Source organism: Phallusia mammillata, chromosome 4 (genome assembly GCF_965637545.1).
Source record: "Phallusia mammillata chromosome 4, kaPhaMamm4.hap1.1, whole genome shotgun sequence".
Taxonomy (NCBI): Eukaryota; Metazoa; Chordata; class Ascidiacea; order Phlebobranchia; family Ascidiidae; genus Phallusia; species Phallusia mammillata.
In genome coordinates, this window is record NC_137255.1 from 6,602,511 (window position 1) to 6,624,325 (window position 21,815).

The 21,815-nt window shown below is 37.8% G+C and overlaps 1 protein-coding gene across 4 annotated transcripts; it reads right to left on the reverse strand.

Annotated features, from left to right (window-relative positions):
- Positions 1–37: 37 nt before the first annotated feature.
- Positions 38–21,700, reverse strand: LOC145224466 (uncharacterized). 4 transcript variants are annotated; one of them, XM_080090959.1, is made up of 19 exons: positions 21,425–21,700; positions 16,635–16,757; positions 15,343–15,442; positions 14,606–14,728; positions 9,936–10,017; positions 9,359–9,517; positions 8,771–8,924; positions 7,884–8,422; positions 6,619–7,452; positions 4,461–4,755; positions 4,190–4,286; positions 3,567–3,923; positions 3,386–3,473; positions 2,921–3,070; positions 2,588–2,770; positions 2,277–2,507; positions 1,787–1,879; positions 987–1,030; positions 38–424 (listed from the first exon to the last, which is right to left on the reverse strand). In XM_080090959.1, exons 1-19 carry the CDS (start codon positions 21,576–21,578, stop codon positions 397–399), a joined length of 3,834 nt encoding a protein of 1,277 aa, XP_079947085.1. In that variant the 5' UTR covers positions 21,579–21,700; the 3' UTR covers positions 38–396. The 4 variants fall into 4 exon arrangements, with proteins under 4 accessions (XP_079947085.1, XP_079947084.1, XP_079947087.1 ...); XM_080090958.1 differs by having other exon boundaries at positions 987–1,033; XM_080090961.1 differs by lacking the exon at positions 987–1,030.
- Positions 21,701–21,815: the final 115 nt, after the last annotated feature.

Consider the following 21,815-nt stretch of genomic DNA (forward strand, 5'->3'; position numbering starts at 1 on the left):
AAAGGAGCTCAGATTTAAGTTTTTGAACTGCAACATGTACACCATAGTATAGTTTTTATTGCAAAAATTACAGTTGGCACAAAAACGCGAAGGCAGGAAGCCAGAAGGGGTGCTGTCGCTTTAGGGAAACCCACTTCTTAAACACCACCGAGCAGTCACTATTTACGTAATAAGAGGTCAGTAAACGTACAAAACGAACACAATATTGTATCTACGGCGATAAGAATGAAAGAAACAAGGCCTTGCAGCAAGGAGCAGAAAATGCACAAGATAAAAAGCGAATTGCATGTGGTATATAAGAGCAAAAGGAATAAAATCTTCTGACGGGAAGAGCTCTCTACTGCCAGCAGTGGAACTATTTTTTATCGAGGAAATGCAGCAGTGGTCAGATTGACGTCACGATTTTAGAGGATTCCGTACTGGGCTGAAAGTTAAATAGATCATTGTTATTAATTTCAAAATCTTTTTTGAAAATTACCTTGGTCCAATTGACATCAAACTCTTGCAGAAAATGAATAACAAATGCCAGAATTGGTCCATTTTCTTTGTGCTATTTATTATGACAAACAACATGCATTTTGGCTGTGTTGGTGAAAATTGTGACGTGGTCAAACAATTTTCATCATGCAACATTTAGGAATTAGTAATAGCAGTGATGTTGTTGGATTCCACCAATGTGTTATCAGATTATGTTGTGATAAACATTGGTGTTAAAGGCGACCAGGAAAAGTTAAAAACAAAAAATTCTGCATTTATTTAAAGCAAAAAAAGCCGCTTGATAAAGCTTACATGGGAAAACTTGTTGAAGCAAAAGGGTACCTTGCACACATACTTACGTACATGTTACTGAATTTGCTTGAGAAAAATTACCATCTTCCGTTTAAATAAAATGAAAAACAAGCGATGGTTTTCCTTTAAGATATTAAGTTAGCTTCGCACAGCCAACATAAAACCAGAAAATACTTCAGAATTGTGTTTTAAGTTACCTTGGTATCATACTTGAACATTTCAATCGCGGCCGTGGTATCTTCTGCTGCAGATAGAACAACGAAAAAACATGAAACGACGTGAATGTAAGCCGACGCTCTTGTCAGAACGGGTCAATACAAAATCGACATGCAAGAGCAAAGTGTTTCATGGGGTTACAAGAGTATTGGTGGTTGTTAGTTGTGGAAATTTTTGGATTTCATGCAAGTTACTGAGCATAACACATGGCTGGTTTTATTTCGATTGTTATTAATAAACCTTTATGCTAGTATTTTTGACATGTTACTGTGCCCAAAAACCTTAATGTATGTACTTTTCCTTACAACCGGGGAGAAATTTTAAAACTTGAGGGTTTTTTACATGTGGTTCCCAACCAAGAAGGAATTTCTTCCAAGGGAAGAGTTTACTTTGATTTTTACATGTGGTCTCCAAATAGACACTTAGGAATATAACCAATGAAGTTGATAAAAGACCTTTTTTTAAACATTATTTGTATGGTTTTGCATCTACTATTTATAGTCTATTGGAGAGGAATGAAAATGTTTTGAATTGTTAAGGGAGCAATTTATCGAAACAGGTTGGGAACCACTGGATTAAGCTATTTCTTAACCTTTACCCTTTATTCTGTGGCAGTCGTCTCCAAAATAGAACCCACTGTTTTCGAGTATTGTAACTTTAAAATCGAAATTAAACAAATTTATGCGTTACAATTGTTAATGTTATTTTAGGCCCCCAGCGAAGCCACCATTCATGCACTGGGCCTTTTAAGACAAGATTGTCCCATTTTGTGTACACTTACCGATACTGATTTAAAGTTGGCATGCGCGTAAAGCAATATCGAAATGTCCTTGCGTCCAGCCTCCATAGCGATTGAAAGGGCTGTGCTCCCATCCTAAAAGCCCAAAAACGAATTTTGAAAGGTTTACACCTGTAAAGTCCAATGACCACTTGCAATTTCATTTTGAGCATTTCAGGTCTAAAATACCCGCATAATCACTACATTTTCTATTTATTCCAGGAATAATTCTTTGTTCTATTGCCATTTTCGTTAGGATTTCCGCACCAGTAGATTCAAATAAGACAATAAAAATGCTTTTGAGGCAATGTAATTGTCTGAAATAACAAACCTTAACTTAATTTTTTTCTTTTATGTGGTATTAAATACTGTATTAAACTTTTCAGGATAAAATGCTATACCAACAGGTTTTCTATCACATGACAAAAAAAAACATTTAAGGGTTTGATATAAAAAGCTTGCTTGGGATTTAAACTCACGACCTAGTACTCACATTATCAGCCAAAGTGGCATCACATGATTGCTGGGCAAGTAGCAACTTTACAATCTCCAGGTGGTTGTGTTCGGCTGCACACATAAGGGCTGTGGAACCATCGTCATCTCGTGCATTAACTTCAGCACCACATTTAATAAGTAGTTGTGAAGTCTGAAGCCGTCCATGACTTACTGCCAGCATAAGAGCAGTTTGGCCTGCTTCCTTTGCATGACAGTTGATGTCCGATTTCTAAGTGATAAAATCATAAGTATTATAGTTGCACTTTTAATTTTTTTCGGAAACACTTTTTGTGGTAAAAAATTTCCCACCTCAAATAAAAGTTTGACAATTTTCGCGTCTTCGTCGCAGCGGATTTCGCATAAAGCAGCGAGCATTGACGCAGTGTAACCAGCTTGGTTCGCTTTGTTCACGTTTAGTTCGTCGATTCCAAGCAACAATTCAACGATGTCCATTTTCCCGTGTGAGATTGCGTAATGCAAAACAGTGTTTCCCTAAAAAGAAATTACAAAAATGCTTCAAACGTGTAAACAATGTGGAAAATATTGAATAAACACTAATTTGTTATCAGTGCAGAAAAAAAAACACTTGTAATACGCTCTTTGCTAACAGAAAAGAGTAATAAATGTCATTGTAATACTTACGCTGGCGTCTGTCATATTGACAACTTTCCTAAGCACCGGAAGTGACGTATCGGCAAGGTCAGTGACGAAATCGTCTAAATTTTTCTTTGAAGAATCATTACTGGCTGCGACGTTGAACCATTCCTGCTGGACTAACGCTGTAGCTGACATCTAAACGCAAAATAAGCATTTAGGGGTTACTCCAAGTCATCACAACATTTCATGGGTTACTTAGGGTTCAATGAAATTTTTAGTCTCGAATAAGAAAATTATAAATCAACTTTGAAGGTTACTGTAGGACAAAGTGAATTTATTTAAGGTAACTGCAGGCCATTACAACATTTTAGGGGTTACTTGGGACCAGTTCAAAAAATCCCGGAAAAATAACTTTTTACGTGTCTTTAGGGAAAATGCAAATCAACCTTCAAAGGTTACTGTGGGGCAAAGTGAATTATTTCAAGGTAACTGTGGTTCAATAAAACTTACCAGTTCGCTTCTGTCAACAGACTTTGGATTTCTGAGGTGTTTTTCCAGCATATCACAAGCGTCAAGAACTTCCGAAGTGAACTGGTATCTGTGGGCAACCAAAAATATTTACTAGGGAAAGCTTCTTAGTTTAGGAACTCACCAACTTACTAAATCAATAAAATACACTTTTAAGACTTACTTTGTAGTGTTTACTTGACAAGACGGAAGGGTTTGCAAATGAAGTGAGGAATCTTGGACTTCAATTTTGCTCTCAGTGGATGCAAGCAAATCCTCATCTTTCTCCAATGTCTCCTTAACTTCCACAGGATCGACTTTCTTCACAAACTCATCACTGTATGTCCATTGTGACCTCTTCATCTCTTCCTCATTCTTCTCCTGATCCGTTGGAGGACTCTGAGTCTTGACAACTTCCGCCTTTTCCTGAACATCCCGATCTTCTTCTACATCACTGTCTTCGCTGGATAGACTCCCGGTCTCATTGGATATTTCATCTTCCTCGTCTTCACTGGATGAGTACTCCTCCTCGCTTGAAGTTCTGAAAAAAGTGAAGCAGCGACGTCACGATATGACGAATCGATGATGTCAGAATATGACGACAATAAATAGGTCAAATTATGTTGTGAAGGTAGTTTTAGGCTACATGCCCAATTCAAGTTGGTATATTTAAAAATGTTACAATGTAAATTTGTAGAGCATGGTATGTGTTAAGTTTTGTTGATCAAGTTCAAATTATAGACGATATACGGCGGAGCCTAATTAGTTAAAGGTTTCGTATTTTGTGTTTTGTAACTTGGAACTTACTCGTCAGTTTTGACTCCTTCAGCAAAACGAAGAAACTTCTTTTCACTGACGGGAGTTCCTGGTTTACGCATGATCGATTTTAACTCGGTCCCAGCAGCTAAAATTCAAAAACAGTCATCATTAAAGTACTGAAATACCAATCAACTCGTCGATTTGCTATTAGGTTTCTTGCCCATTGAAAGGCAAAAACCGTTTTGATATCTACATAACCCGGGTCGGAATCCACTACAGAACATTAACCTTATGGAATACATGGAGAAGATTAACACACCTAACGAGGGTAAGGGTAAAAGTGTTGGTCGTTCCGTCTGTTCTTTGTCGTCATCGCTTTCGTCATCACCCGATAATGTCATCAACGAAAATGATGCGGAAATAGCGGGCGAGAGGTCGGAGTCAGCTGGTGACGCATCGGTGACGTCAGAGGAAGGGGATTTCCCGGCAAAAGCGGGGTTGACAAAACGAGTAATCTTGTCAGTTTCTTTTCCGTCGGTTTCGTCCCAAACCTCGGCAATTTCCTGGTAGTTTTCGGCCAGGAGATGTTGCTGCTCAGCGAGAAGAGATTGAACCTGCAAACACAGTTAAGTGCATATCTATTAATCCTTGGGGATTTTGTTGTGAAAACACATTAACAATCGTAGGCAAATGTTTAAGGCTTTTGTTAAATTTGACGATGCAAAATCCTTTTTCAAAGCAACATTTGGTATTTTTAGTTTTGATGATTAAATAGTTAAACAATGGACTTGTAGTTACATCATAAACATCTGATGTCATAATAGCCCCGCTGTGGTGGGCCGGGCACCAAACATCAACGTACGTTTAAAACGCAGTGGTCGACTGAACTAAGGTCATTAGTAATTAATTGATCGTATAATATAATCGTTTTTCAATGTATCATACGGGAGGTCAAACCATTAATACATTTTAAACTCGCTACAGACACTTAATGAGACAAAAATCCACCGTATACCGTACAAGTTTCACATAGACTTTACAACATACAGTTTTGCATTTTTTCGGAATGTGGTGGGCCGCTATGGTTTAAATCAAACCCAACCCAGTCTGGTGGGACGTCGTAAAGTTCAAAGTTGCACCGCAGGAATTTTAACGCGAGCTTAACTTGGCATCAAACAGCTTAAGTACGCATTTATTGTACACTTGGTTCGGTGGAGATTGAAGCTTAAGTTTGACCTGCTTCCCTTGTATGACAGTTGATGCTGTGTATGAACGTAAATGCAAAACTAACAAACACCAAAATGCATGCCTTTTAAATGCAAACTGATGAAGCATCCACAAATGGAAACAGCAGAAGGACTTGCAAGCCTTCAAATACAGACTATTAAAAACACAAGCCTTAGAGCAGTGGTTCTCAACTCGTTTCAAGTTGTGGAACGCTAGTTCAATTAAATGAATATCGTGGACCAGTCTACTGTTAATTAAGTATGGGTAAAAGCATCCACAACCAGCATATTGACTTAAAAACATACAACATTTTATTTCCAAATACAATTGGTTTATCACCAAATACAATTAACGATCTGTGAACCACCCAAAAAGTCATTATGTACAGCCATTTAAAAACCACTGCCCTATAGCCTAAATAGCAATGAGGAAATGGCATAAATATCCTGCTTTAAAAGTCGGACAAGGTTCAGATTTTTGATGTCATTTAAATTTATGCCAACAAATGAAAGTTGACACCAATGCTTGATAGCTGAGATGTTTAAACATGTTCGGTGGATCGTTAAGTCGTTATCGGTCGCTTTTAGGTTGAAAAATCAACAGAAGAGTCGTTTGCGGCGAGACCAAAGCGTTGGTTGTACACAATAAAAGCAGGGGTTTAAATACACAAGGTGATAGCGTTCCAATAATGGTCTAAACTTGTATGAATATCAAAGCCCTATACCTGGGCATAAAATCAACGACCAAAAGCATAAAATTACTCTAATTTTCCGTAACCCCTAACACAGAAATTGTATTATTTGATGTTGCTTGCGCAAAGCGTACAAGCTTTTGCAGACTTTATTTCAAGGACATTGACATTGCAATACATCGATTCGATACGGACATGTAATTTTGAAAAACGGGATCCAAATTCGATACACCCTTGCAATCTAAATTTGGTATGCAATAGGAACAGTAATTTAAAATGTGTGTCGGTCGTGCAACGCTACAGTAATGTATTTGACCTTTTTGCATTTATTGCAAAAGAACGTAGGTGTCAAGTAATGGATCTTTTTTGATGAGTTTGTCAATGGCTTCAACAGCATACGCAACGTTTAACACTTGTATTTATCATAATTTTATGATTTTCAAACAAATTAAATGTCTAGGAGCCCAGTCACAAATTTGTAAACCACTTATTAATCATTCTCAACAACAATACATCCAATGTGACCTCAATCTAATAACAAACAATCACATTTCGTTACCTTGTCAACGTAACTGTCAATCTCTTTGGAAGGGCTCTCTTGCGCTTGCTCCAAATCCTCAGTGGATGTGCCCACATTCCTCCTCTCAACCTCTAACTCCTTATCCACAACTTCTTCATCGAAAATCCCAGAGTCGTACTGTGTTGCATTCGTTTCCAACAAAACTTCAGGCGTATTCGTAAACACGGTGGTAGAACAAGGCACCTTATCCGAGCAGTCGGTTGCCGTATCGCATCTCACAATCGCAGGAGTATTTGAGCAGCTTTCGGTAGTCAATGGCCTGATATCAGCCATTGCGGACCTGGACTGGGTAGAAATGCAAGCAGTGTTCGTAGCCTGTTCAGACTGTGCTACTAGGACTGTATTGGTGCCATTGCATTTATATTGAGTAGTGAAGTCGTCCCCGCATGATACTGTACGTAAATCGGCGTAAGAACACCAACGTCCCTTATCAGCAGCAGTTACTGTAGCTTTATCCTGTAATGCTACAACAGGAGGCGTCGCTTCGCAAGCTATAGATCGTACATCCTTTGCAGGTGTAGTATCCGTTTGTATCCTTGCGTCTGTGTATTGTAGTTTAGAGTCAGGTCCACAGGCGGCATCAAACAAAGCAATAAGGTCTGCGGAACTGGTAGATGCATTCACACCGGGCCATGTAATTGGCGATGTAGCTGTCGCGGTAAGAGTGCTGTGGTTCCCAACACAGGCGTCGGTTGATGTGAGGAGACCGTATGTGGTTGTATCTTTGTCAGAGGTTGGTATTGGTGCGGGGGATATAAAGGTTGATGCATCTGAGTACTGGATCTCTTTAGTAGCAGTGGAATTGTCAACCATCTAAGGAAAGAAATGTGTTTTTAGTAATTTATTTTCCTGTATTATTGATATTTGTTTTCAAAAAACTTTTTGGCCATATTATTTTACAACATTTATACTAGCGTAATACTTTACGTCTGGCAACAGGGGGCTAACGCCACTGACATACGACGTCACAACACAAACATTTGGGTGTGCATTCAATTACAACACAGCTTAAAATGTTCAAAACCTTTTTTGATGTTATGAATTTTAAAGTGTGTGAAGTAAGATTTTGCTGCTATGTTGCTTTTGAAATAACAAAAATGCTTGCCACTGGTGAACATGTATAACTAGTCCAAAGACCTGCTTTAGCAAAAAACTAAATTTAACAAAATTTAGTCCAAAAATTGCCTAATATCGACCTATAAATAAAACTACAAAGTTAGTGCGAAGATTTCAACAAATCTTACGTCATAAAACACGTCATTACTACATCCAATGCTATTCGTCTCTACCCTACTGGTCTGGACTGAAGACTCCTTTGTTTCCAAATTGGTCTGAGCGAAGCATTCAACAGTATCCAAAATGTCGGTGTTCGTAAAATTATCATCGTAGGTTTTGGGTGGCGGAGGAAAAATGTCAAAAGCAGCGTCAATTTCGCATGGTTCAACATTACTGCTGAAAACGTCCACAACCGGCTGAAGATCACCACAAGACGAAGCAACGTCGGTAAATTGCTTTTCCGACTTCGAGTAGCAAACTATGTCCCAAATTGAGCCGGATTCACCCACGGCTAGGGAACGGTATTTTCGTTTCGGAGGCAGGGGCGGTCCAGTTTTTGGCCCCGGGGAGGGTTCATTTGTGAGGGGGCGATGGAGGGTTGGGGGTGAGAGGGTGGAAGGAGTCATTGGGCTTCTTGGGGAGGGAAGAGAGGACTGGGAAGAGCAGGAGGATGATATACCACTCGATGATGTTGAGAGGAGGGATTTTCTCGGAGATGATTTTTCTCCTAAACAAAGAGTTATTCACATGAAACTTTGATATTTTTTGTTGTACAACTAAAAAAATTGCCAATTAATTAGATTACAAACACATTAAAAATATGCAGTTCATTCATGTAAGGTTTGGAGAATAAGGATTTATGTTTTAATATTAATACTAAAATATTACAGTTTTTGATTCTATATTCAGTAAATGTACTCTTTTATAATCAGGCTTTAGCATACACCTAGTGATCATATCTTGTTGCAGAACTTTACAAGTTTTTTGAGAGTTGCAAAAAAAGCAACTAGACTTTTCAAAGAAGCAATGCACATAAACGCCGACTCTTTTTTGTATTTTATTGGCAGAAACTTACCCAGGCTCTCCAAGTCTTCATGATGTGTTTGGTGGCCGTTTAATGGAGATTGTGGAAAATTGCCGTTTTCCGTCTTTTGCAATTCGTCAAGGAGATGTTTCTTTTCTTGCTGAAGGACGGAAATTTTGACTTGCAGCACAGGAATAGTTTTCACCTACACAAAGAGTTAAATGGTCGTATTTCTATTTCGTTTACTTATATTTCCGTTTCGTAATTATGTCGTTACGATTCCTGTTTGGGGCAATATGACGAATCTTTTAAAAGTTTCATGGCATTTTAAACCCACTGAAACAACGCTGAAAGCTAAAACGTGTGCATAATAACTTGTATTTTGGCATAAGTTTTTAACAAGCAACTTTTAAGTATATGTCTTCAGACCTTACAGAGAATCAGTTGAAAGTTTTGCACTTTTCAAACAGAAACACTGCACAAAGGCAAAGCAGTTTGATAAAAACAAAACCACCTAAAAAATTCACGTTGTAGTGAAAGCATTGCACCAATAACAATCGCTGTGGACCAGTTTAACTCGTATATGTTTATCAAACTAAAAAAAATCAATAGTTACTATATAAACGACAAATGTTTCACCTGTTCTTCCAGTTCTCTTAGTCGGGTTAAAGCGGCGGTCATTTGTTCTCTGACCAGCTGAAGATGTTGTGGGGTAACTTGACCCCCGCCTAGGATGCTACCCAGGGTCCCAGGCGTCAAGGTTCCACTGGACGGTCCAGGACTTGTGCTGCCACGTGACTAAACAGTACACAATATGTCAAGTCAAGTATATATTCCTAAGTCAAGATTGCTGTAAACTTGTGTACCGTGTAGTATACCGAATGACCTGTTAATGATACAAAGTAGGGCAAACACTGGTCAATTTAGAAATAAACTGTATTTTCTACATGTAGGGCCCGGCTACCCCGATTTTTGTACACGCAGAAACACATGGGTCCCTCGTGAGGTAGTAATATCGGCTGAAAGCCAAAGGTTAACTGTAATAGTTTTGGTCAGTCAAATGTACATTTGAGCTTTTTAAATAGTACTTACATTTACATTAACACGTATACTAAACCTATGTAGCCATAAATCACTAATCAATGTATCCCCGTTTAAACGTTGCATAAAACCCTTCAACACAACATAGGATGTTTGCAGCAAACCGAAAACTCACGTTGTTAAAATTATTGTATCCGTTCTGGTGTGTAACTTGAGGTGGGTGTTCGGACGATTTATGACGTTTTGTACGAAATGACCTGAAAATAAATCGTGATTGTTAGAAATGCTATGCACATGAAAAAACTGTGCTTAGTTTTTAAAACCTACCAACAAGGCATTTTTCCTGCTTTGGGCATTTAGAAACATAAAACACTACACACAATACATTTGCGTAAAATCTCTGTTACAAAACAAAGTTGTATTAAAGATTGCAAAATACAATCTTGGTAATCGTATTTTACAAACACCTTCTAGCAAATCAAAACGACCGAGTGTTAAACTTATACAAAAAGACAAACTTAATTGTGGGGACACGTTATGTGGCAAACTATTTATTACTGTTTTTAACGATTAGTACGGAATGCACATACTTCATGTTTTTATGGTCAACATTCGTCAATTTGTTCGAACCAATTTCAGAATATTTCGTATTTATAATGGTCTGTTATTCATAACGTGTGTTCTACAGCTTCTACAAAAGCTTACGGACAATTTACATATACAGGAAACGCCGCGGAAATAGTCGGAACGTATCAGTAACATTGCTTCCAAGGACGAATAGCGCAGAGCAATTGGAAGGCCAAAATACACCACTAGCGACGAAGTTATAAGTCGGGCATTATCTAACACTGTTCAATTGATAAAAACGAACATGACATTCAAACTTGCATCAACGCAAAACCAGATTTAAAGGTTTATCGTTATTTGCATTGCATGCCCCAAAGAGCATTTAGCAACGTTTCACAGCGCTGAGAATAGACTGGACATAACAAAGAGTTATATTAACAACTGCAGGTTTACAGCTCGGTGCCTTCAGTTTCCCACGATAATAACTTGGCTTTTAGTGCCCTGAAACCATTTAGCTTTCACACGAAAAGATACAAAATTCTTGAATGAAAACAAAAATATCCATACTGATATTGACTGGCAGCTGAAATAAAGCAATACGAAAATACGATGTGACTAACAATAAGCAGAGTTACTGTGCTTGACATACTGGCCTATTGAACAACTAAAACATACATGAATCACACAGCAGTTGAACACTGCAAAGCATTTGACATATAACTGGCCCATACCGCTCTGCGCAAGATCTACGTCTCTGCTAAGGTCATCTTTAAACGAATCATCACCGATCTGTGTCCTTCCCATGCTAGCTAACGACCTTTTTAAGTTAACCAAATGAAGACTGACCCATCCAAGAGCGTATGGCATCAAAGGCAATAGTAAAACAACATAATGATAATCTTATCAACAGACTACGTTCTATTTGAACATTACAAATTCTAAAGGATGAAACACACACAAAGTCTAGAGTACGCGTGCTGTGTTCTCGAATGCCCCTCTCAGTGTGACATTGCTATCGTCACCTTATCAGGCGTTAAGAACGTTTCATCCACGGCTAACTGCAGTTACTATGGACCTAACTGCAGTACTAGATCCCTTTTTTCCAGGTAGCTGCAACGTTAGGTGCTGAAAGGTGCCTATTGCCGTAGGTGACCTGTTAACAGACGCGAAGTGATTGTTTCCGTGTTCCAGAATTGGAACGATTGTTGTTATTGTAGCGAGCGCTTGCGCGTGCTGCTTTGCAACAATGTGTCGTTATGTTGCGTTGATAGAACAATTATGCGTTTTTCCCCAGCGCGCTTTGTTATTTTAAAGCTAAATTTTATTGGTTATTTAATTGGTTAAAACGCAAGGGCAAAAGTCTTTTTACACTTAGGAGCGCATACTTTGTAACAACTAGCGATGAAAACAAAGATATTTGAATGTTTTAAAACAACCGAAAGCTTTTGTTGCAAACGATTAATTTTACTTTTTTCTTGTTTTTGGTTAAACAATGGACCACATATGCACGTATTAACCATACAAAAGCACGAATATTGTTGAGTTATGCAATCATTTATATCAGTTTTTGCCAAAAATTGCTAAAACCACAATTCGAAACTATTTAGAATACACAATTATTAGATATTTACTTTGTTCAGTATAACACCTGTGTAGAGGGGATCTCGTGACGATAACTGCGAATCGGATTGAAAGTATCGCATTGCAGTGACAATAGGAGCGAATGTATTGTTTAATAAACGGTTGTTTGTGTTGGCAATTAAACGGTAAAGTTTTGCGTGAGAATTTTCACACGCAATCTGCTAATGATGCAAACATATCTTGATCGATTTTTGGAATTGCACGGACATAACATTATCATTCTATACACCACAGTTTAACTTGATTTTTCTCCCACTGCAGTATGTATGCATAGGCAATTCTTGATGTTCGGTTAATTGTTTTTGTGTCTCTTGAATCAACTAAGAATAGAGCAGCGGACTTTTACCAATGCAAAACCATTACAGGCTATATAGTAATCATTTTTTGAATGTTGTACCTCAGCAAAGTTAACAAGAACTTCTCACACAGCAGCATTACAAATTAAAAATAAAACTTTGTCGCCATACTACGTTGTAGAGTTGTAAGCTAAGTCTGAATGAAACGGTTTGACTTTTGTGCCTGATTTAGACTTTTTCGAATCAGGTTCGTTCCTACTTACAACTCTGCTACATTTCACATCAAGCAGCCATCACAAAATATCGAGTCGCCAACATATTCAAAACTACATTTATCAGTATAGCTCTATAACAATCACACGCAAGATTTACCAATACTTAAGCCCACTAACTATACAAAGCCATAAAACTGCAGCATCAATGCAAAACACAACTGCACAACACAAAAAGTCCACAATCCTGCATGAAATCTGACCTTGCCAGCTTCGGACTGACCTCTACACCAAGACCAGGTTACAATATTCGCATAAACCGCACTGGGCAACCGCGGCATCTAAAAAATGCAATTTCAGCTGAGTGACGGGGCTCCAAATATAGAAAGACATAACAGCAGGGGTGATAGGAAATGCAAACAGTCATAGAAGGGGCAACTAATTTATTCATCCCTATTATATTGACATACTGCATTTTTCGAGCAGTCAAGCTAATCGGCGTCACCGCCTGAATATTGCAGCTCTATGAACTTTACATTTATGTGTTAATGGTGATTTTTTTGACAAAATGTACATAAAAAGGACGATATGAAACAACGTCCTGCTTTGATGCACTCTTACCTATTTGCTACAAAAATACCTCCCCCTAAATACATGTAATAAAAGCAACATTTACCGCCAGCTTGCTGATCCTCTTTTTGCTGTTAGTTTGGCATACAGTTAGCTATATTCGAAAAGGAGTAAGAAAATAAAATGCATATTAAGTTAAACCGGTATGAGGATATTTGTTGTTTCCTGGATCAGGTGTGTAGAAATGAACTTGGCTTTCATTTGTCTTTTATAGCCTCTTCTCACAAGATGTTCATGTGCTTGTTGCCAATCACTAAGATCAAACAAGCTTTAAATGGCAATAAACTTTCAGAGTTTGAATTTGTTTTATTGTACTTGTCGACAATCAGGCGACAGTCCTAGAACTGAAAATTGCCCTTTGTCGTTCACGGGATTCGAACCCAGGATATTCCCGGGGACGCAACCCGATCAGGTTGTGTTTATGGGTCAGGCGCGCCAGGCCATTCGGCCAAGTTGAATTGAATGATTGAACCTCGTAAATGAACTAAGATATAATTTAGTCTTAAAAGTATATGAGTAAATCAAAACCTTACGAAAAATGTTGTGCGTGTGTCATGTGTTATGCGTCCTGAATTAAACCACAACAAAATAATACAAGCCCATGCGAACCACACCCATTTCCAACAAAGCAAAATCTCATTCACCAAGCAAAATCAACATTAGATAATCACAAAGTTCGGGTATTATTTAATCTGTCCACGAACATACAAAGTTGAGTTATGATCGCTATAACAACACAGATATCTCAATCGCAATTCAGCGAAAACATTGGAGTCACGATCTACCAGCGGTTTGTGTTTAAAGACGAGTCAACAATGTTGTGCAGACCGTGGCTCGTCCATCACTCGACGAGAAACAAATTGGATGGAATATTCTTAGAACTGAGATCTCAGGCGCGAGCGCGGTTTGTGCACTGTCGGCAAAAACGATTGTTTACCTTCGTGTTTCTGCTTAACCTGGTTAACTGTGCTAAAAGGTTGTATCTAAGGGTTCACTGTATAGTATTGGACACTTTGGTAGTCTTCAGTATCATATGGTATTCTTTCGAATTATATTTACTTGCAGAAAGAACAATAGCATAGAAATCATAGCAACTTGTCCCACGAATAAGAGCAACTTTTACATGATGTACTGTATATCCAAAACGAAATGATATCAACTTGCATGGGAGATAGTGTCAAGATATTTATTACGGTTTGTGTAAGTTTTTGTCGCTGCTATTTTACCACAACTAAATCCTTTTGAGGCAAGTACAATCAATGCGGCCTTGTACAATCAAAACACTAAAAGTGAGATGTTGTAATTGGTCAGGTTTAGTCGTTTTTCCTGTTCGAGAATCATCAGTAATAAGGCCATTGCTATCACAACCATTGCGAACAGCCATGAACCAAATTCGCTGCAAACTCAGCACCACAGATCCTATGTTAAGACCTAACCGCGACCTGGCTTTTTAGCGACGTAAAACAACTCGGCTTTACAGATGTTGTGATTTGAATTACCTGAATGCCTCCAGTCTCCGTCTCGTTTCCATTAATGTGTTTTCAGCTTGTGCACCCGAACGTGTACTATCACTTTCGCTGGCCAAGGAATCTAGACTCTCATTGGACGGACCGCCAGCCAATCTAAATTCAAGATCAAAGCAGGTGATCAGTTGAGCAAGCGAACTATTGTAAGATGTTATGCACAGTTATATACCAGTGCCGGACTAACCATTAGGCAAAGTAGACACGTGCCTAAAAAATCCAGGCCACTTTTAAATCAGCAGAACACTGATGATTCTATTTTTTTAGTTGGCATCCCTGATTTTCGGGCCACTATTAAAATGTGCCTATAGGCCAGCAGATCCCTTATCCAGCACTGTTATATACGTCATATCTTTGTAAAAAAAAAACGAGCCAGGCAATTAACCCCACATACGAAGTACTTTTAAGTAAAGTTTAGTAACCCACTGCAAAAAATGTTTGATTGTTTAGAATTACTTCAACTGGATGCTCTGGTCTAGTCTAACGTGACCCAAGCCTAATATTGATGTCACCAAATCGATTGCCACAAACCCAACCTAAATATTATTATCGCCGTAATTCCTTGTTAATTCATAACCAGTGTATCATCACAAGATTTGAACCCCCAACCCTTCGTCTTCGACATTTACAACTTTAATGAACATTAAGTTTCATGAGCCAGTTATTTGTATAGTTATCTTGTCGAGTTCAAGGTTTCGTTTGACAGGTCTTACCTTGCTTGCACGTGTTGTGTTTGAGTAATGCTAGCCGTTGATGTGGCCCTTGATCGAGGTTTACGGAGTGACGACGTCCTACGAAAATTTTGACCAGTTGCTGCGAGAAAAAATTGGAAGTTACTTGAAATGTTTTTGCTGCATCCAAACTACTGCTACTGGACCAGCGCACAGTCAATCAGCCAACACAACACATGTAAAAAAGATTTCTAAATATGAACGAACTAAATGTTGAAAAACTGCTACACGCAGACAAATAGCAATAATACAACACAAAACACATAGGTATATATTGGTCATTATTGAAAAAAAGAAAATTTTGATGACTTATTTTTGTGGCTATGGCCTACCTTACGAGACCTTTACTTACTACCTGTCTATTTTTACAAACAAGGGGTACTAGCTCAAAGCAGTAAATAGTACATCAAATTAAATTATACGCTTATCAACCGTATCTCTAACACCGAACAACTGCGTTGATATAAGCAACCAATAGCTTAAACTTCAGTATTGGTCCAGAGACACTTATGTCAGCGCTTTAATACACATGTTTTACCGCAACAACGCCAATAGGCCTTTAAATGGAGCTTTAACTTCAGTTCAAGCGTACTTGGATGTCGACAAACATACACCAGGTTATGAAAACTGCTGTGGTTCTTGGTATGATCGATATGAACACGGATATAACTCATACTTTATACGACTTTGAAAATCCGACTTTGAAATCCGACTTTGAAATCCATCTTCATACTTTTGTGTGACGATGGATTTCAAAGTCGTATCAAATGTAATTGGGTAAAAGAAAAGCTTTGGATTCCAATATAGGCGCAAACGTTTAACTGCATTGATCATTATTGTTTTAAATCCGAACGCATTTATTTTACGTTTACTATGTCTTTAAAGGATGTTTTACAGGTTGGGTTTGTGGCAATAGAACACAATCTAAAGGTAATACAGTTGGTCACAATCATGGACTTAAACAAAGCTTTGTATTATATGACACCAAAAGTTGGTTTTGTCAGTAACATACGATACTTTAAGTCATTATTGATTTGATTAACAGTCATGCAAGCCAATTTAATTGGAATATGTTACCAAAGCCTCTCTTTGGTTTAACAGACAACGAATATTGGGTTGTTAGTTGAAGCATATATCACTAGAACATATTCCTTTTAACACGACCCAAGTCACAACAAATACTCAAAATCATTGGAATGGTTACTTGGCCTTTGGTCGGGCACATAGACAGTCATGTTTACAACACGTGATATACAACTGCTATATTGACCTACCTAGATCTTCACAATATTTGACAAAGTCCAAATTGAGATGCGTGCCATAGGGGGTGCGAAGTCCATATCCTTCTGACGTCACTTCAGGACGAATCTCATCCAGGGCTTCAAGATGCGGTGCTCCTACAAAAAATTGAAACATTGTTACGAAGGCAACATGTTTACCTAAGTTGCGTTAACACAGAAAACGGCATTCTTAAAAAACGTTTCAAAACGGAAAACTCGTTAACCTTGATAGTACTACGTAGTATTATGTGTAAACCAATTTCATAACTACAAGTGTATAAAGGATAAGAATTATCGGAAAATCTGGACTTAAATGCCTGTAGCGCATATTTCACAACATGTGGACTCTAAATACACATCAATACCAACAAGGCCCACAAAGACAAAAGAATACCACAATCAACAAACCTTTTTTCAGACCGGCCAGTTTTCTTAGTCCAACTATACTTAACATATCTATCTGCACAACTTCCTAAATACAGAATTCTTTACAATAGGACTGGACATTACTTCAAAACTATTTTTTCTCCACACCTACAGCAACGCTAAGCACTGAGAAAATTGTATGATCTGCACAAAAGGCAAACCGGTACTTATGCCAAACAATACTTGGTCTTTACTTCAAACAAGCAATGTAGAGCAACAAAAACACTAAAGCCACTGTGAAGCAAAAAATGTCGAAATTAATCCAACAATTTCACGGTACGGCCGTATTGCTGAAAAAATTGCAATTACCCGCTTTATGGCCCCCAGACCGATCCCAGTCTATCGGAAACTCAATGTTACGCTTTTTAGACCGCATTGTTGAAGTTGAACGTAATGCCAACGAAAAAGGCTCATTTAAAGTGTAACTTCAATTCTGTTTGGCTTTAGACTCAATGTGCGCTCTTATCGCCTATATATGTACAATTTTGGTCGATACTTATAATCATCAATAAAGATACAGACAAAAAGAAAAATCATCTTTAAAATATTACAATTCCGATCAAGGGGGTCTTTTAGGAATTGGTGTTCACAAAAAAACGATCTTTTTTTGATACAAAATTTATGGCGGTTTTCCTTTAAATATTAAACGTGTTAGTGGAATTGGTGGGGTTTGATTTAGACTTTATACAATAGGCAAAAACATAGCACACGACAAAGTACAACTTCAAAACTTAAATCAACTTTCTTAAAAAGTCTGCTCCGAATAATATATTTTTGCGGTTTCCCTTTAAGATAAAAAAAAGTTGTAATTTTCAAGTGCGGAAACAGGGTATGGACATGAAAGCAAGTGGTGGCGTAAACGATATGCGTGGAAGCGGTGATGCGCAAAACAAGAGTTTCCTGTTTCGACCCACAACCCCATATATTTCACATACCGACCTAAACGTAGCGATGACGTCATACTTTAGTTGTTGTAAACAATGATAGACACCTCAAATTGCCAGTTGGTTTTATAACATGTATTTTTTTATTGAACAAAGGGGTTACCAAATTGGGGTTACAACCCCCTTGGTGTGATTTTCTGTCGTTGTATGGGTGAAGAAAGATCTACCCAGCTTTGCCATTTGGATCTCGCCAAAAAGGCAAACTACTGATTCATAATAGGGGAAATATTTTAAGCACATTTTGTGGAAATTCAGTATCTCTTGCTATGCGTACGTTCAATAGTTTCTTAACTTCCAATTCGTTTGACGAAACCAAAGTAAAGTTGGCCAATCTAGGCGTTTCAAATTTTGGGACATATTTGGGTACTCAGAAAAGAGCATTTTGCATTGCGTTGGTTGGAAATATAACAGTTTTTACAAAGTGAGACATCATATAGATTAATTTACCCACGACTACTGATTATATACATCAAAAATGTCCACATAACCCTATAAAACTTTGCTTTGTAAAAAACACAAACGGTTAATACACGATACTGTCAACAGTTGTAATTAGGTTCTCAGCATTTCCTATCGTTTGAACAGCTGTAAATAACCGCCAAGTCTTATGAACGCATCTGATAAGCGAAATCAATGCTCTAGATAATAAAATAACCAAACATGAAAATGCTACATTTGCATCGAAGGCAGTGCAATGTGATCATACTTGAGATCATATCAAGCCTTACGGACGCTACAACAACTTCCAGCAAAATCACGTTGTTGAAATTCCACATCAGTGTCCGGTTGCCATAATGGGACAATTTCGTGGCAGAAAAGGTCAATACTTTTGACCGGACTGGTCTCCAGTATTTTGGGTTTTTGTTATTGCCGCACAGACTTTAAATAGGTAAAAGTAACTTGAGAGTCATCAGGTCATTGCCAAAGGGTCAAGGTTATGTCAGGGTCAGTTTTCAACAACGTTTGCTGTTTAAGAAAGAATAAACTGTACACATGTAAAAAAAACACATTCAAGGTGATTTTATTTTAAGGTGAACCATGTATTCGGCAAGTGATAAACTGGCCTAAAGACTTGAACATCTTTATTGCTAACAAAGTCAGGTAAATTAACAAAAACAAAAAAACGCAAGTTGCTGAGAACATTGGTGTTTTTGTGCTTATTGGTTTTAGCGTTTATTTTTCCTATACCTTTGCTTTTTTCATAGGGGGGCTTTAACGCATACAGTAAATTTCGAAGACTTTGCACACACTTGTACCAAAAATAGTCACAAAAAAATAAGCAACAAATATTACAAAATGACCAACTCAGAGACCAAACAAGTTTCATCGATTTCTGTCTGGACGTGGCTTAGTGAGAAACGAAAGAACATGATGACGATTTCCCACAACGCGTTCGTTACAACGAAAATCAATTCTAGTTTCGATAATTAGTCGCAATTAGCTGCACAGCGAACACGATTACAAGCGAGTAGTGTTGCTTTGATCGCAGATTACTTTACACCAAATGGTTGCGAGTTTAATTGGTAATCGATACACGATACATCCACGGTTACGTGTACTAAATCTCATTAAAACATATGAGAGTGTACTATCGAGGTACGAGATACTATTGAAGGTGTTTAATAAATATTTTTCGGCGAAACACGCGCGTTTTATATGTGTATTTAACACCCATTTTTTCGATGTTTTTTTGAAGAACTCATGGACACGAGTTGTACGTTTTGTTTTACTCTTTGTGTAATCAAATTTACAAATTAGGTTAAATAACTGTTTATGGTTGTTTTTTATGAGAAAAACAAACATAATTCTGTGCAACTATTATTAATGTTTTGTGTAATTAACAGAATATACGAAACTCAGTGAGCAAAATAATTCCTACACAGGTGTTTCAAATTAAAAAATCTCTCTTCTCTATGTCGATGCATCTACCTCACCGAGATATCGAAGCGGTTTTAAAGTTAACACTCATCCGGCTTTATAGGATTCAAATAAGATGGTCACGTTTCAGGAAAATTCAAGAGGCCTAACCCGAATTTTTGACCACCAAGCGTGCATTGTAAGGTTGTTACATTAATGGCTTCGCCAACGCCACGACTTACAGCGCAGTGATTCAAAATTATAAGTTAAAATTTGGTTGATGGCAAGTTTTCAGATAAAACGTATTTATTAAAATTTGTGATTACGTAAACATTGGTTAAACCGGATCCGGTTAATCTGGAACTTTGCCCAATTCGGACAAAACCAAAGGTACAAATGATTTGTAATGTGGTAAGGCTTTAACTAATCGACATCGGTTAAATCAACACCTAAACTTCGCCAAATCCGGACAATAGTTTTGGTCCAAACCGGTTCGGACTAACCGAGGTTTACCGCACCCTTCTTTGTGTGGTACCAAGTACCCAATTAATATGGTTAACAATTCTATTTGGCCTTCGACTAAGGACAATTTTAACATAAACTGCATGCAGTAATAGAGAGATCATTCTTAAAACACAGAATTCAGACTCTAAAAAGGGCAAAGCAGTGGTCAAAATGTGCACCGGTCAAAGGTTTCATCAACCAAAAATAAACACATTAAACGCGTCGCCAGCCGTCCTTTAATCCGCATACAAAACAGAACTGGTTTATTTACACAGAGCTAACCTTCAGTTTGACAAACAACGGAATGAAACGACTTATATCTGGAAATGTCAATCATTTATGTCGTTACAATGCCGACAGTATGACATGTGGTCGACCACTGAGAAGGTTTTTGCGAGGAAATCAATCGTACGATACCAAAGAACGATAAGGATCCAGGAAAATCGACGGGCCCACTAAGATTTTAACCTCGGCTCATGGTTAAAATACCAAATTCTTCCTAGAACGTGCAAAGCCCAATCTTGAAATGTGAAAAGACTAATCCGATAAAAAGGGGTTTGTCTGGGTTATAATAAGTCTACATCGGGTTGTTTTAGCAAGCTTCCATCAATTTCTGATAACTATATTAGTCTTGATGAAGGCTTTCACCATATTTATTTCACACACATTTCATAAAAAACAAGATAAGCTGCATACAGAGGCAGCGCATATTGTTTCGACCTAGCTGCAATGACCAAACCTTATAGGTTGAAATAGTGTGCACTGTCTGCAGCTTATGTGTGTAAAATATACTTGGTAAAACCTAGTGATAACCTAACAGGTCATTCATTGGCTTGATACTTTTATATTTCACAATAGGTTTTTGGCATCGAAGTTTCTCATTTAAATAAAAATCTATTGTACGGTTTCGTGTTGACAAAGCAACGTTCAATATGACTGTATGTATTACTAGAGCATGTTTTGCATATGTGATCTTCAAAAAGGTCGAACACAGCTCTTGAAAGATTTTATGAAGCGCCTGCGAACATGGGTAAAAGTCAACATGGCTCTAACCTTTTGCGGTGGTTCTACTTCTGTTGACACTGCTATTGTTGTTGCTATTCGCGTTGTAAGTCTTTGCAGTCTTCGTGGTCTCCATAGGGTTAATGATTTTCTCTGGTTTTTCCGTGTTTGACTTCCAGAAACCACGAAGCTTATTGAACTCCATTCTATTGTCAGTTGTTGTAGTGACAAAAACGCCTACCAAAGGCGAGGTTACTTGGTTAAAAACAAGGGTTAAAAGCAGTAAGCCCTACAACATCATCCTGAAACGATATGAAAATAAGATTTGATACTTCTTGATGTACTACTGATAAGGTTGCATAAAATATTTCTTGAAATACAAAGATACTTAGTCCAAGAATTATAACTAACGCTAGGTAACTTAGTTTCAATGTGGTATTGT

What these genes read in the sequence shown, in the direction of transcription:
- LOC145224466 (XM_080090958.1), bottom strand. Translation starts at nt 21,578, where the DNA reads ATGGAGTTCAATAAGCTTCGTGGTTTCTGGAAGTCAAACACGGAAAAA. An exon ending in GTAATGACGTGTTTTATGAC is followed by an intron (nt 7,453 to 7,883) that starts GTAAGATTTGTT and finishes TTCTTTCCTTAG; the next exon opens with ATGGTTGACAATTCCACTGC. An exon ending in CCAACTTTAAATCAGTATCG is followed by an intron (nt 1,034 to 1,786) that starts GTAAGTGTACAC and finishes TTCTATCTGCAG; the next exon opens with CAGAAGATACCACGGCCGCG.